The following is a 16,616-nucleotide window of genomic DNA, read 5'->3' on the forward strand; positions in this document are numbered from 1 at the left end:
AACAAAAATGTGCAATATTTTTTATACTCATCAATGTAATTCATTTACAACAGAATTTGCCAGTACATATACATGTGCACGTACATGTATGCATTTTGATTTCACTTCAAGCAGTATTACATGTAGTTGGTATAACTTAAATACAGATTTTATGATATCAAACCCCCATATCTATTAGAAACTGGCTTAATACACAACTGTCCAAAATCCATATCTATCTTCACAAATAAAATAGTTGTAGCAAACACAATAATATATTTAGGGATACCAAATTACCTGACAAATGTGTAAGTCATCTACCTTTATTTTTCCATCAACCTAAAATACTCATATAACCGACACGGTCAAGGTAAAACCATAAAATATGCTGCCCTCTACTGCTCTACTAGTAATTCCACATAGATGAACAATAAACACAAGAGGGCAGCACATAGCTAGCTAACCCAGAGCATAATCAAAATCAGTCAGTTCCAAACAGATGTAACAGTCTACAACCCAACTATTTCAGACCTCATAGTGACAGTGAAAGTGGCTGCAAAGGTACATATTGTATGTTTGAAATCTATTGTACAATCCCAAAGTTTTTCATGAAAAGTTTCATGCTGTGGCCACTGTGTACTTTTTAATTACAACACAACAAAAAAATGGCCATCATAAGCTATTCTGAATAGTTCTTAAAGATAAAGACCAGTTATGGTCATGCGATTGCATTGTGAAAGAAACGTTGTGGAATCGATCATAAAAGGTTGATCATCTAGCATATAAGTATTGGTGTGTACTGTAAGTTTCTGGAATCATCAAAATGATAAGAAATTTGGCCCAGTCTTCATAAAGTTACAAGCACTATACACAGAAAGATATATATGGGACTATCTCTCACACACCAATAGATAAACTAATTTACCAAATATATCAATTAGTAGGCGGTTTCCCGGCAAAATTTGTATCATCATGTATTAGTCAAAACATATTCTTTCACATGATTGGTAATAAGAGCTTCCATTTCATTTTTTGAAATTGGGGCGTTTCCATTACTGGTCTTTACCTTTAAAGCCTCTGGAAGAATAATGAGCCATTATTCCAACCCGACATTTTGTTATTGTTTTTGGAGGGGGGGTTGTGTGTGTTTTTTTTTCTTCCTTGAAGAGATAGAATCAATAGAAACCGGGGGGGGGGGGGGGGGGGGGGACATTTACCTGCCTTTTTCAAGGAACAATATAAGCAGGGGGGGGATTAGGGGTTGTGTTTGTTTGTTTTTTTCCTTGAAGAGATAGAATCAATAGAAACCGGGGGGGGGGGGGGGGGGGCAATATGCCGGTAAGCAAAATTGTTTAAATTGAGGGGAAGGGGTAGCAAGATAGGGACTGAAATTATATTTAATCTGGTTGCTGACGATTAATTAGTTTATTTGCTGCCCCTATTGGTCATCAGTGGTAATTCAATATATGGGAGTTCTGCTTTACTTTTCTTTGATTTTTCTTCTTTTATTTATTTTAACACAGTACAGTTTGGATGCTGTGGACCTTTGCATTTGCATTCAATATTAAATGGAAAAAAACATGGTAAATAACATTTCCCTAATTACGTCACAATAATTGCTTGTTTCAGAAATCAAGTTTTGTAATTTCAATACAAACTCGAGAATACTGGTACCCCTTTTCAATATGAAGTTAATGGTTTACTCTCCAACCATACACTGTCTGTCAAGAGCAAAAGTATGCTCAAGTATTTGGTTTTGTGTTGGGTTTAGGGTTTGGTTATGGTTAGGGGTATGGTGTCAGGTCTAGGGCTGAAGTTATAAATTCAGTGAGTGTAGGTTCTTGACCGCAGAGATATTGAAGCCAGAGCATATGCCGCACAACCGACAATGATACCTCATCAGCATTACAGCTTTACGCCCACTGGCACAAGTGGTTTAGGTGTTATACTACCTGTCCCTTGAGAAGATATAACACAAGTGCCGATAGGTCCCTTCTTTTGCCTCTTCTTGCTCTCTTCAGGACTTATCTCTTTACGCGCACTACCATCATCAACATCCACTCCATGGTAGTTCAGGTACAAATGTAGCTTTTCTTGTTTCTTTGCCAGGTATTGCTGCCCCTCCGACGGTTTCAATTCTGCGAACCGAAACCTGTTCAGATGGCGTTCCCACCTTGCCTTCTGTTTCTTGCGCCTCCGTTGCTTCTGCATGCGCAGCTTGAAGCGGTTACGTTTGCGCCACTTCTTGTACTGATGTCGCTTCATCTTCCTGTGCCTCTTCTGCAGAATGTTCGAAGCCTTCTTTGCGACCCCACGGTTCGTGGCAGGGTCATCGATGAAGACATCCACTCTTTGGGAAGAGGGTACATCGAGAGAGTCTTCAGTAACAGCAGTTGGACAGTCCCAGGGTATTGCTACACTTGCAACAGGGTCTAAGATCGCAACTTGAGCCACTGGCGACCTTGTCGGCAAGGTATATTGGATGGTTGCAACCGCTTCCTCAGGTGACAGTGACAGCCTGGAGAGAAGCCGGCCGAGGGTCTCAGGACATGTCCCTTGCTGCTGCCGACTGCTGGGATTGTTGACAAGAACTGCGGACAAGCTTGGTGAAAGGACCTTCAGTGTTTCTTGCCTCTTTGGTGGATTGCTTGTGTTCACCGTAGAAGATGTGTGGCCCAGGCATCTCGATGCTTGGACATTCCATGATGTACCTAAAGGATTTAAATTTCAATACGGAAGAGAGAAGAGTTTTCAATCATAATGCATTTATTAATTGTTTGTCTTGTTCGTAATAATAGTTATAATAATAACAGGCATTTTTTAAGTGCCATCTCGTCTCTCTAGAAATTCTATTTCGGGGCGCATTTATTATTACGCCGGCGTTAGCCTAGCTGCCATTACAGCGCTCCAGCATTTCAAGGAATTAATTCCTGCCAGGTACACATTTACATCGCCTGGGTTGAGTGTGGCAAATGTAGATCAATGTAGTACTATCTTGTTTACCCAGGGTAGCCTCATCAGTATCACTGTTCTCCCTGAAGGCCCTGTACGTTATATTATTACCCCAGCTAAATTCAAGCTATCACAGGATGCTCCAGCATTCAAGGGATTTCTTCCTGCTGTGTACCCCTTTACAACCCCTGAGTGGAGAGTGGCAAATGTAAAATTAATGACTTGTCAAATGACATACATGTACAGTAAGTTTGTTCCATGGTAGAACTGAAACTATGAACGATGTGATTCACAGTCTGGTGATGTTTCCACAATCCACCAGACCATGACACCTTCATCAATATTGTAACATGATATCTTACTATAAAGTTCATCTACTTATGTTAAATTTCAGGAACACACACTGAATTTAAAGAGAAAAAATCAAGAAAAAATCTTTACTCTGACAAAAATATATAGAATATCTAAATGTACATTTTATCAATGTTCTTATGTCATTGAAAGAACTTTTTTCATTTGGCACTTGATTTTTTTTTTGGGGGGGGGGTGGGCTGCAAAGCCTTAAAATGGAAAGACAGACCAGCAATGGAATTCCTTTTAATGATTTTGATGTGACATTAAAATAAATGAATACAGATCCTTACCCAAAGCATTCTGGAGAGCACAAAAGTTTTTAGAAAGAATACGCTTCAGCATTCTGATTTGTTGGTGTCCCACTGATGTAAATCTGAAGATAAAATATGGAAAGAACAAACAAATAGGAGAATATTCAATATTCAAGGCAAAAAAATGTATATCTTCAATAAATTATGCCACAAAACCAATGCAAAAGCGATAATTAATTTGGCATTGGTTTAAGAGAAAAAAATTAAGAAATAAAGAAATGGATCACTATTAGATTAGCACTTATATAGTATCTACACAATCAGTGTAAGTTTACCAACAATATCTGATCAAAATTAATTAAAAGGCTTTTACAAATAGATAACCATACTTTAATACAAATTTGGAGTTCATTAAAGATGGAAATTAAGTAGCCTCTACCTTGTGAATAGTTAAACAAAGACATTTAGATAGTGAAAGTTCCAGAGACACTAGCCTAGGGCATGTGATACCTGTGGCATCATCGATAAATAGGAAACCACCATTCAATTTTTTCTTCTCATTTTGTCACACACTTAGCCGTCTCCTCTTTCCCACTCCATAACCATGGACACTACAGACAAATGTGAGCATGCAGATAAACGAGTGGTTTCCAAAACCATATTATAGATTTAGCCAGACCTGCTAGGTGTACCGTCCGTTACACGTCTACTTTTGAAAACATGAATAACATGTCCCACTCCCAGATTATTGAAAGTGATTGGGATCCATTCCAGAGGCAATTAATTCCTGAGGGCAAGCTAGAGTTTAATAGCATAGCCTATAGGCTATATCAGTTTTTTTCAACCAGGGTGCTGCAAGAGAAATTAGTTATATGGCAACTATTTATTTTGAAATAGGGTCGGTTTCGTGACAACAAAAAATAATAGAAGTTAGAAGTTAGACTTGGAAGGAAGCTTGGCAGCTGAAGACGGCTTTCTTCCAGAAGCTTTGGTATTCAAGGTATTCAAGGTATAGAAACGCTATGTATTTTCATGAGGAAGTAACCTTTTGAAGAAGATAAGATGTCTTCTTCTTCGCTCGCTTCACTCACCCACTACCCAGGAAATAAAAAAACAGGACAATTTCAGACCGTGAAGTACATGCATCTGAATACATCCATATTTGGGCAAATAGGTGCCTGAATATCCTTCTATTTGATAATGAGATGCCTGAATACTAGTATATGAGGTACATGTAAATGGTGGAGCGACTATAAACTAACAGTTAGCGGGTAACCGTAATTCGCGGACAGTTCCATATTTTAAAAATCTGTAAGATTTTGAATATGATAGAATCTAGTGATAATGATATCATCAATGGAAAGATTAAAATTACCAAGAGACATTAACTTAGGAATTGGGTTTAAATTTCTTTGAAATTATGAAAACATTGACAACAGCTCGGCAAATTTTGCTGTCTTTTGCGTCTGTTTAGACAATTTTGAAGTTGCGGACGAACGTGTGCATTTGAGCAATACAATCTGAAAATGAAATTGCAATTCATTTATTCAATTTTCTTGAGTTGAAGCTTTCATGGAATTTCAATTCCACTTCTATGTTCTACTTCTATTCTACTACTTGTCAAAGCCTGTTCAGCATCTAGACAAGGGTGATCTTTTGCCGACGGTGGACGGCTTGTGTAAATTTTTGCCGAAATATATACATGTTTATGGTGCAAGTAAAATGATAAAAATCATAAAAATCATAAAAAATAATGATGATGCTGTGACTATTCGCAGCTGATGGCTTCCACACCACACTAATCTAAGTAAATTTTCGCTCTGCCTCAACCGAAAATTGATAAACATGCTAACTCACTGTCACACTCTCTCTCTCCCTCACAAAGTCACAGTGCAGCCCACATTCAGATCCAAAACCAGTCGTTTCAAGTTCAAGCGGGCTCCAAATCCGCGGCCTCGGGCTCGAACTTCGAAGACAACTTAGCGATATACCTCTGTTCCTGTCGCCCGTAACTCAAGGGGCCTTTATGCATGCTCCGTACGTCCCATCAACCGGGCTGAGCTATCTCGTGCGTAGCAAAACGTGACTAGCTAACTGAATTCAGCAACAACAAAAACTATGGTATCTACAAATATCAAAGAAAGAAAGAAAAAAAATCCTCCGATGTCTAAATAATGAGATTTGTATTCTACATGATTGTTCAAGGTTCTTTAAAATCAAATATCCATCTAAGTTACTCTAATTAGCTCCTGTTAAAACTAAGACGAAGAGTATTTTGGAGGACAATCCTACCAAACACTAATTAAGTAAGTATATAAAAAGCTTGATTGCTGAAAGAGCAGTGTTCACTTTTTAGTTCTGGGGCTTTCGCAGAATGGCACATCTGAAATTAGATCAAAGTTTATGTTGAAATACACACACACATTTTCCATTATTGGCTATAGCAATACTTCAAGTTCTTCTGAAGTTGACTGCCCCGTTGATTGCCATACTGGCCATTCATTCCCGAGGAAAAAACTGACTTATATGGTTGGGGATCCCTATTAAAAAGTGAGGAAGGCACATTATGCCCGGGCAGCTAGCACTGCACCCCCCCCCCCCCCTCGAACCCCCCCCCCCCCGGTCCAGGGGGCATCTTTTTTTCTTCCTAACCTAGCCATCCTAGCGCTGCATATTAATATTTGAATATATATATTTTCGTTGGTACAGTGTGGTGGAGATCAAAATTAAATCACCCAGTCGATTCTGGACTAACCAGTATTTCGCAATGATTATGAATTAAGTTACGACCGGGTAGTCATTCGTTTACGGTAAGCCTCCCGATTTTCTCGTAAGTCTGCGACATAATGCTATTAGTATACTTCCCTGACACATATCGGATAGACTTGTGTTTGACATGCAAACAACTGAAAAAATTTGAAATTTTGGGAAACGGACCCATGTTTAGGGATATTTTTGTGAAAAAGTAACCCATTAGAGCGGCACGTACACACTCATATGTATTAAAATGTGGAGTACCCCCCCCCCCCCTCCCCCCTTGGAAAAAATGTGTAAAAACATATGTTGGTTTTACCCTTTTTTGGAGATTTGGAGATGCCCCCCCCCCCCTTGACGCTCAAGGGGGGGGGGTTCGATTTTTCAAATTTTCGAGGGCCAACAAAAAAATTGTGCTCACTAACCACCCCCCCCCCCCCCCCCGCCGGCGCGATTTTCTAAATATATCAATTGATACACATTATTTTTTTTATATACGTTTTGGTGCCAAGCCTGAACCCAGATTTCTTAATTGTGGATGGTTCTAGAGCAGTTGTGTTCACATCAAGTATGGAATTAAGGTCACCTCTGCTACACATTCAGTGAATTCTTACCCGATGTGAACCTCTTCTTCATGCACCCGTCCCAAGTCAAACGCACATACCATGGCATGAAAGTTCCCCCCCCCCCCCCCCTAAGAAATCCTGGATCCGCGCCTGCCCTCGGGCACTGCATGTTCGAAAAATTGTATCTGCCCTGACATGACTGGCCATCATATTGGAGCTTTATATTCCTATCTCCATGACTTATACTGATTTTACGTGATTGAGTCCGAAATCAATTGATTTTTCATATTAATAGGCCAAATATATTAGTCGTACTAAATTAGTGCCTGGCATATAGGCCTATGCCAAGTTCGACGTTATTGAAATAATTTTTTTAATTTTGTTCTTTCAAAGACACCGTGGAATAAATTGTTGCGAGTGTGCTACATTTTGGTTGATAGGTTCTTTTAAGTGACGTAACTTGAGATTACGTAAACGATTTTGTTATAATCCCTTGGTCAAACAGAACTGCCCACAAGCGCATGCCACCCTGCACGTTGACCAGAAGACATAGACGTTTTCGCCTCAAACTCCTCATCTCTCAGGCTACAAATAATGGCAAAAGTTACAACAAGTAAGTACATTTTTCACATTTTGTATTCGATATTTGTTGGACTAAATATCCCTTTGTAGTCCGCCGTGTATATATTTTTGTTTGCTCATTTATTAATGTCTGGATTCGATTGCGATTGATTGTTGCACAGCTCAGTGTTGTTTGTAAGACGACCTTGTAGTTGTACTTGTAGTTGTGAAACTAATAAAAGACAGGGCGAGGGCAAGGCACTCTGACCCTATTTCAACAAAAGTGTAGTCATTCTGACCATTACATGTTCAACTTTTTAAATCTTTAAAAATCTTGGTCTTGGACGACAAAATGGTATCTAGATTCAAAACCAAGACCTATTAATCAACATTTTTCAGGCTTTTTATTCATCTGTTTATTGATTAATTGTGAAGAGAAATGGTGATGTCTGAACTGAAGATTGAATACTGAGTCAGTGAGTGATTTCTGTGATGATGTTTATGGAAGCCGAAAGTCAAACCCCAAAGCGTAAAAAAATATAATGAAGCAATTAAGTGTAATAATGATATGCTTAACATTTCTGTAATATCTTACAACACAAGTCAAGAGCTAAAAGAAGAATGAATCTTTGCAGGCTTTGCTGCATGCAGTTCCCATTCATTTACATGTAACAAAAACTTTTTTTCCCAGTGGTTTATCACATCAAAAATTTGGAAAATTGCCGGCCAAGCCGGATCCGGTTTGCGGTTTCAAGCTAAACCTCTACCTCATATCAGAACGGGCCTGTAGTGTTACAAAGGAAAAAAAGAAGGATCCTGTAGACTTCCTCTTCCTTTCTCTGGATGCCTTTAAAAAGGCATTGAATTTGAAGGAAGCGTCAAACTGATGGCAGCACACCGCTGTCCACGTTTTTAACAGCACATCACTGTATATATATTTTGCACCTGGATTGAGGCCTACACACATTTTGGACATGGCACACAACACACTGCAGTGTGTAATCTTTGTTGTATGAAGTAGCATTTACAGAGGAAGAAGAAGGAGAAGAAAGAAGGAAGCAGGAAGAGTTCAAGAGAAGGAGGGGGGGGGGAGAAGAAAGACAAAATAATTAGAGAGGGTCGAGGGAGGAAAAAAAACATGACTCAAGACAGTAGAGGGTCTCTAATGTCACTCATAGACTTTTGTAACGATTTTGGGGAGCCTACAGTACCTGGGACACCAATTTCCATTACCGTACTTACATTTACCGAAATGGATTACCTGTGCTCCAAATAAATACACGAACAGATTTCTCATGAAAAATTACCCCAAAGCTAATAGGCTTACTGCACTCAGAGAGACCAAAATTAAGCAGGGAAAATTGCCTTGTTGTTGATGTTTTTTCTTTTGTTCTTTGGTTAGCTACTGGTAAGTTTTCAATTTGGGAGATGGAGAGCCCTCGGGTCTCGGGACAGACCTTTTCTTACAGTAACAGTAGTGTAACAATTCATGTTTTGATGTGTTGTTTTACATATACATGCAGTAGTGTTATTTGTCCTCTTATATATGTTGATGTAGATTGTTAGCGTACTCTTTTAATGTAAAGCACATAGAGTGATAGATAATTAATTGTTAATTAATATGCGCTACATAAATCGAAAGTTATTATCATTATTATTATTATTATTAATCAAATATATGCTACAATGTTAGGTGTGGTTGGGAAAAAGGGACTAAATTCCTTGGACTTCCCCTCATATTTATCTAAATATGTATTTCATTTTCTCCTATTATACCTCTTTCAGTTTCGCTCGTCGAGAGCAACCGTGCCCCAATGGGTGTAACGCTGGTTCACTCAGATCGCACAAACACCCCAGAAGATCCAACAGATCTTGTTGAACTAGCAAGACAAGTACAGAAGGTAAGAAAACTTTTTTTTCAGGAGCACTGATCGTTAACGCTTCAATTTCAAGGATGCCTAGTTACTGCACCGGTTGGTTTTGGAGTCTCCTGTGCCTCCTTTGATAGCTGGAAAGGCCAATTTTGGACAGGCAGAGAGACGTCCACAGGTTAGGCAGGCAAAGTTTTGGGTTTGTGCTGCTCTTGTACCTGTGGGCCCAGTTGCATAAAACATACCATTGATGGTAACTTTGCCATCATTGGCAACTACCATGGTAACAGGGCTCAACAGCCAATCAAAATCAAGATTTTCATGGTAGTTACTTGAAAGGATATATTGGCAATGTACTGGTCAGGAAAAATGTACGGGTATAGTTGCTCTTTAAAAAAAAGAAACATCAAAACTAGTGTGAATCAGAATGAACATCGTTTGATGACTTGAATCTGGAGCATCTTTTTCTTTCTCAAAATACTTTTTATGTTAGGGATTCCGGTATGAAAACTCTCATTTCTTCTTCCTTGTGTATGTTGCTCCCTAAAGTTATCATAGGTACTTCCCTTGGAAATGATAGTAAGCATGTTATTACAGACTTTGAGGGTGGGATGGGACTTAATCTCCTCCTGACGAGATTTTGGGGCTTCTGTCCATAATAGACAAAGCACATCTTACACCTTTGAATACTGTCAATTAAATGAACACAATAAAGTGCTATTTTAATACATCTAGACAAAAAAAATAACTGAAGAGTTTACATCGTCACTTTTTCAGGCAGATGAGTTTGTGAGGGCCAATGCAGGTAATCGACTGATGACGATAGCCGAGCAGATTCGACATCTCCAGGAGCAAGCTAAGAAGGTCCTAGAGGAGGCCAAGAGGGATGCAGATCTCCATCACGCCGCATGCAACATAAAGAAGAGGCCGGGACACCGGTATTACCTTTACATGAGGGACTCGGGGCAGAAGTACTTCTCGATCCTCTCCCCTGAGGTAAGTTTCATCTAGGAATGGCAGGAATTGTTAAAGGATCTAGTGGCATGAACGGCCTGCCATAGTTAGGTCAACTTAAATTAGATCTTAGTCTTTGTAAAACACCCCCAGACCTCTAGACAAGAAAACTAATAGCTATCACATAAAGTGAGATTGATTTTCACATAGGATGTACATGATGATGATGACCTCCCCTCGCTTCCTAGGGTCAATTGGAGGCATGGCGTATACAGCAGGGGAGGGGGGGGAGGGTTCACAAAACTTGTCATCAGTGACAAATTACAATTTGTGTTATAAGCTACTGAAAAACTTGCTTCTGATTGGTTATCAGCAGATTTGTCACTGATATTTCTTATTTTGAAAAAAAAGGCTTTGTGAAATGCCCCCCAGGATTGGTTATGACTAAATAGACAAATCTTTGAATGCCAGATTCTAAAATACTTTTGATAGGTGGTGCATTACTTACATTTTATGAAGTAGTAGGCCTTTATAAGTAATTCTCATTAAGATCAAATACAAAATACAAGTCATTTTTACTGAATTAGATAATAAAATCAACTTCAAGGCTGCGTCTCAGGAGTTAAACTTAAACCATGCATTTCAATGGGATGTCGCTGAACTAGAACTTATGGCGGTTTCATGAGACGCCCCCAGATAACCATCCCAGCTTATGATGATGCTCACTTTTGATGAGTGTGCAGTCGATAAATCGTATGGTTACCTATTTTTTCTATCTTTAATTTTTTGTTTACAGGAGTGGGGAAGCAGTTGTCCACATGAGTACTGCGGATGTTACAAGATGGAGTACGACATGTCATGGACGCCCGAGAAGGATATACCAAAGAGGAGCGAGGAGATCGCAATCATCGACAAACTCCTGTCCAGTCAAGCTATGATAACCTATGACCCCCAGCCCAACTTTGACGGAATCATACCCAGGATAGCAGGCACCGGCACTGCGGCAGAGAACATGGAAGATAGCTAGAAGGGTTTTGGAAAACTTTTTTTTTTATTAAGAGAACAGTTTGACTGTATTCATACAAAAGCTGATCGTTATGCTTTTGGAATGGAAAATCAAGTGCAAATTATGAATAAATGACCACCTTCCATGTCTTTTGAGAGCATATATACACAGCAAATGTAACCATTATCAACGATACAGGTTGTCTTTGGACTTTGGAATCAGTCCACTAATTCATGGAGTGTTGGAATTCCTTCTAACTTGATTTTCTTCAGAAAAGTTGCCAAAAATACAACTGTTATCTACAGGACATCTGTAGAAAAGCTGTCTTTGTCTTTGTCCAAAGACCTCAGTCCAATAATTGATTGAGACTGTCAATTGTTACTACCTTAATTTCCTTAAATCTAGTCGTCAGCTGTATACAACTTCATGTATATAACAATCAATTAGGATGGTAATTGAAACCTAATGCTCTTTGTCATGTTCATTGAGGTACTAATTGCAATGATCATGAAATCCGCACCATGAGGTGACAGTGGTAGTAGAATCCCATTCCTTAGCTCGCCTAGGACAACCAAAATCTGCTGGGGCAAGCAAATCAAAACTGCACTTTCCCCCAACAGGCAAGCCTGACATTTTCTTCTCTATGCACTTTCGAAAGACATGGGCAAGTTAATTTTTCTTAAGTTCAAAAGCTGCGCTGCCAGTTCTATACTAATTAACAGTTTGAATAACTGTTTAGAATAAATTTGTATATCGTTGGGTGAAGCTTTGATTGGATATATCGCAGTGGTTTTTAAAAAATATGATCATTTGCATAAAACCTTGCAAATTTGAGTAGTACATGTATAAAAGGAGTAAATGTACATGTAATGTGAAGGAGGTGTATAGGCCTTTTTCTACATACCTTTAGTCTATTTTCATTAGTCAATTTTTAATTGTATATTCAGGGACACATTTTAGAATTTAGTTATCCATGGAAGATCAATGTTTAAAATGTTATCTGATCTGAAAATTTGTAGACAAGGTAAAAAAAAAGTCTCAAATAAAAATCTTCAATATTTATCATCCATCTGTAGCAAAAAAGGGAACTTCAATGACTTTTGAAATTATCCAAATATGGTAATTAAAGATGATGGGCAGAAACCTGCTCTTCCTCATATAAATAACGTCTTTGTGATTGAAAAGTAAAGAACTTACATGCATGCAGATGTCACTTTTGATTAAAAAAATAGTAGATATTTATATATTTGTATATCCAAGGGAGAAAGCACATGTGCATTTAATCCACAGACAGATTATTATGGAAATCCTGAAATGTACATGTAGCAGCTACAGCTCACCTTTAGATTTCCAAGCGCTTGGAGTGAGTGAGATTGATTGACATACATGTTTATATATGTACACACAGATTATGAAGAGTTTAATTCCAAAAGGAGCTAAATCTATTTTTTTAACTTCAGAGAAAAAAGACATTGTTTACCAGATTTTGTACAGGGGTCTAGGGAAAAGGGATATTAGAAGGTGAATTTTTTCATAATTGCTCCCAAAGTTTAGGTAAATAATTTTGTTAATAGACGGGTACTGACAGTGTTCTGATATTGATAACTCGATGTTCATCAAAAGTGGATTTAGCTCCTTTTGGAATTAAGCTCTTCATATATATATATATATATATATATATATATATATATATATATATAAAACCTTACATGTTGTATTAACAGGACATCTATATATAACCCTAAATGGTACATTAACCAGATACCATTAAAAAAAAATGGTATGTTACCCTAACCCCAAATTTAAAACAATATACCCGTAACCAATTAAACTCATGACTAATGATTAAACCTGTTGGGTGGTATTCTCATAAGTTAAACCGGGACTAAGTCCAGACTAAACAAGAATTTTAGTTCACACTTCTATGGAATGCTAGGTTTCATCTTCCTCCTTCAATATTCATGACAAAGATAATCTACCAAAAACTTTGTTGAAATTCAGTTTATACTCATATTATCTTTTTCTTCCCATTTCATTGCAAAATTAATTTTTTGAACACTTTTCATTGAAGGATTAAAATAATCTGTACAGGGTAAATTAGTCTGCAACAGGCACTCCATAGAAGTGTGAACTAACTAAGTACGCGCTAACTTAGTACGCGCTACCGGAATACCACCCATTGTTTCTTGGGAACCCTTTAAGTTTCCTCTGCCTGCAACCATACGTAGAGGGTAGGGATTCTATAGTTCCATCGTTTAAACAGGACACAAAAATGTCGTGCTAATGACCATGTCTACGTAAAGATACTATGTCCCTTTTGCAGCCAACCTCATATTCTGTAGAACTTTGCAGGAATTATGAATGTGTCATGTATGTCCTATCTGTGAAATTTAAACATTAGCAGTGTCCTAATATTCAAATTATGCAAGGAAATCTGTTTACTTGCTAGACTTCACTGTCAGACACTAATGAGTGACTGACTGGCTTTTTTTCTTCTTTGGTAATAACATACATAAAATGAGCCGTAAAGGATTTGTCTACATCAATAACCTACTTCTTGTAATGGCCAAAATTAAACTGATTGAATCTTTGCGCAGCATAATACGTACGACCATGCGGTACAATGGTCTGAAAATCAAGACTATTACTTATTGGCTCTATAGCTCCGAAGTCGATTTGACAACTAATAGTAGTTATTTTCCCACTTAAAGACGTTTTCAAGCCCCCTTTTTGTAAAGGGGGTTCTAAATTAGTATTATCTTTCAAATGCCATTGGAATTTAACCTTTTTTTTTTTTGGCCTGCAAATGGGACATAGTACCTTTGATATTAACTCATTCTTTCACCTCATATGTCCGCCTAATGACGCTGTAAGATGTATATATATATATATATATATATTCGCTGTACCAGCATTGGTACACACATTTCATTTTCAATAGCACTTGGCGAGGGATGTTAACAGGCTTTGGAGCTCAAATACAGCACAATAAATAAGTTTAAAAACAAAAATTATTGAGAGATCTAGAGGAAAGTGTTTGTCAAGTAGTGTGCTAAAAGAAGGTTTTCCTTTTGATTTTGTTATAGTTATTTTTCTATTCATACTCTCTCTCTGTGAGCAATCGCATACGTATCAAACTAATAAATTTAATCATCAATAAATGTTAACTTTAAGCAGTCAATCATAATTTTTATGAAATGGTGTTTGCTAAAGATTTCATGTTTATATTACCTCTTTTGAGGATGTGGGCCTCTTTAGGGGTTTTCCCTTTGTTCAATAATACTGTACAATGAATTTGGCAGGTTATCAAATGTTTGATTAACCTATATTTATGACTTCATTGAATCAATTAACTATTCACCTTAAGGTTTCTTGACTCATGTTAGTTTCATTTTCTGAGACGCACGTTTGACATATTTACTGACTTTGTTTGATAAAATGTGCATAAAAAAGAGATGGTTTCACTTTAAATCATTCTATACCAGTATTCAGACTTTGGAGAATAGTGCATGGTGTTTCCTGATCCACAATATTGTCTAATGCATGGGAAAGGTAAATACACCTGTACGTGGGCACTCATTAGGAATATTTGTATTGTCATTAAATTTAAATGGTTAAGACATTGCTGCAACTCTTTTGAAACGATGTGTGCATAAGGGTTTCAAGTTCACATTGCACTTTGGAAATGAATATCAACATATGCTAAGACCTTGTTCGGCTCGCAATATACTCATCGAAAATGAAAAGTGAACCCTCCCGAAGATTTGTGTACTAGGATTTATCTCCAGATAAATGTCAGTGAACATATTCTTTAGATATTAAACGGTGGTAAATGTGAAATGTTGTTTATCTATTGATCACTATGTGATTGTAATAAATTATATATTCTGACTGATTATGTATTTTGTTAAAATTTGCTTGCTATTGTTAAAGTGATTATAGTTTCTGTCTGTAAATACATTTAAAGGTACTATGTCCCATTTGCAGGCCAAAAAAATGAAAAGGATAAATTCCAACGGCATTTGAAAGATAATACTAACTTAGAACTTCCCTAAAAAAAGGTGGGGCTTTAAAATGTATTCAAGTGGGAAAATAACGACTATTAGTTGTCAAGTCGACTTAGGAGCTTTAGAGCCAATAAGTAATAGTCTTGATTTTCAGGCCATTGTACCGAATGGCTTCAAAAGGGACATAGTACCTTTAATATATGCATTTCACAGTCCTTATGTGTTTCCACCACTTTAACTCATACTAAAGTACACTTAGTATATATTCAAAACAATCAATCAGAAGTTATCATCACCAAAACAATCAATCAGAAGTTATCATCACCATTTGATACGATTCTATTATCTGGATGAATAATGTGAAGGAGGTCTTTATCCTATTGGATACTGAAATCGGAAAACGCTTGTAGTGGTGGTGGTGGTGGTGGAGGGGTAGGGGGTAGGGGTGGCGCGAAATGTTACCTTAGGAGTGCATGGGTATTAATGAAGCCAATTCCCAAAATCTCGGGAACCCATCGTTACTCAAGCGTTTTCATACATGCCCAGTGTATTTAAATGGGAGATAGCACGTACAAGTAGAAACCATAATTGCAGATTTTGGAGTCTTCACCTTCAAACGGAATTTTGACCACGATTTGTAGAGTAAGGTCTCAGCTATTTGAGGACATCAGAGTAGGGGTATATACGAGATATTTTCAAAACAACAACAGCAAATATTACCTAATCGTCAAATCGAATCAAGTTCAATCGTTTTCCTTTAAAGGGCCACTCTAACCCCGGCAACTAACATAGCCTTTTAAAACATGAATACACCTCTACTTCTTGATATGCCAGCCTCTGATTTTTCTGAAAATCTCTAAGTTGACCAAAAAATGATAATAACCATCCATTTTTCACAGATCTCACGCTTGATGGACTACGCCCCTCGAAAAAAAAAGTAATACTGTCACGTGGCTTGATGACGCATTTGACGTCATTGCGGGAATGTCCTTGTATTTGTCCCACAACTAAGGATCTTACAATATCATTGTAATTCATAATTAGGAATGACGATATTGTCAGAAACGTACTGGAATTATCAATTGCATATTATTTTTTTCGGATAAATGTCTTTTGTTCTCAATTAATATCATAATTTGCCTTTTTAAAGACATTTTAATGCCTAAATCACCCTCCTTTTCACCGGAGAGGCTCCTGCAGTGACGTAATGTGCTATTGCGCAATACAGCTCCGAAACTGGGCTTTTTTCCTAAGCGTTCTGAGTCGTCATTTTTTAAGGTAGATTCCAGAATGATTGATGATTCTAAGAAAAATCTTTGTCATGTTCGGAATCTCCGTCAATTTTTTTTCTACATTATGTT

General features: G+C 37.6%; 2 protein-coding genes across 4 annotated transcripts; one reads left to right on the forward strand and one right to left on the reverse strand.

Moving 5' to 3' along the window:
• Positions 1-1,481: 1,481 nt before the first annotated feature.
• Positions 1,482-5,633, reverse strand: LOC581417. Of its 3 annotated transcripts, none has more exons than XM_011673404.2 (3): positions 5,528-5,633; positions 3,576-3,658; positions 1,482-2,690 (listed from the first exon to the last, which is right to left on the reverse strand). In XM_011673404.2, the coding sequence occupies exons 1-3, from the start codon at positions 5,566-5,568 to the stop codon at positions 1,885-1,887; spliced, it is 930 nt and encodes a 309-aa protein (XP_011671706.1). In that variant the 5' UTR covers positions 5,569-5,633; the 3' UTR covers positions 1,482-1,884. The 3 variants fall into 3 exon arrangements, with proteins under 3 accessions (XP_011671706.1, XP_800134.1, XP_011671707.1); XM_795041.5 differs by having other exon boundaries at positions 5,394-5,558; XM_011673405.2 differs by lacking the exon at positions 5,528-5,633 and adding an exon at positions 5,438-5,521.
• A 1,693-nt stretch (positions 5,634-7,326) lies between these two features.
• On the forward strand, positions 7,327-11,529 carry LOC581362 (uncharacterized protein C1orf50 homolog). The gene is made up of 4 exons (XM_781368.5): positions 7,327-7,469; positions 9,203-9,318; positions 10,066-10,284; positions 11,039-11,529. Exons 1-4 carry the CDS (start codon positions 7,451-7,453, stop codon positions 11,267-11,269), a joined length of 585 nt encoding a protein of 194 aa, XP_786461.3. The 5' UTR covers positions 7,327-7,450; the 3' UTR covers positions 11,270-11,529.
• Positions 11,530-16,616: the final 5,087 nt, after the last annotated feature.

This window comes from Strongylocentrotus purpuratus, unplaced genomic scaffold (genome assembly GCF_000002235.5).
Source record: "Strongylocentrotus purpuratus isolate Spur 01 unplaced genomic scaffold, Spur_5.0 spur5_scaffold_16, whole genome shotgun sequence".
Taxonomy (NCBI): domain Eukaryota; kingdom Metazoa; phylum Echinodermata; class Echinoidea; order Camarodonta; family Strongylocentrotidae; genus Strongylocentrotus; species Strongylocentrotus purpuratus.

Excerpts from the sequence above, each read along its gene's own strand:
- LOC581417 (XM_011673404.2), bottom strand. The coding sequence starts at position 5,568 with ATGCATAAAGGCCCCTTGAGTTACGGGCGACAGGAACAGAG. Across the intron at positions 3,659-5,527 it reads TACGGGCGACAGGAACAGAG|ATTTACATCAGTGGGACACC; the intron begins GTATATCGCTAA and ends TTTTATCTTCAG. Across the intron at positions 2,691-3,575 it reads TGCTCTCCAGAATGCTTTGG|GTACATCATGGAATGTCCAA; the intron begins GTAAGGATCTGT and ends TAAATCCTTTAG.
- LOC581362 (XM_781368.5), top strand. Across the intron at positions 9,319-10,065 it reads TAGCAAGACAAGTACAGAAG|GCAGATGAGTTTGTGAGGGC; the intron begins GTAAGAAAACTT and ends TCACTTTTTCAG. Across the intron at positions 10,285-11,038 it reads TCTCGATCCTCTCCCCTGAG|GAGTGGGGAAGCAGTTGTCC; the intron begins GTAAGTTTCATC and ends TTTTGTTTACAG.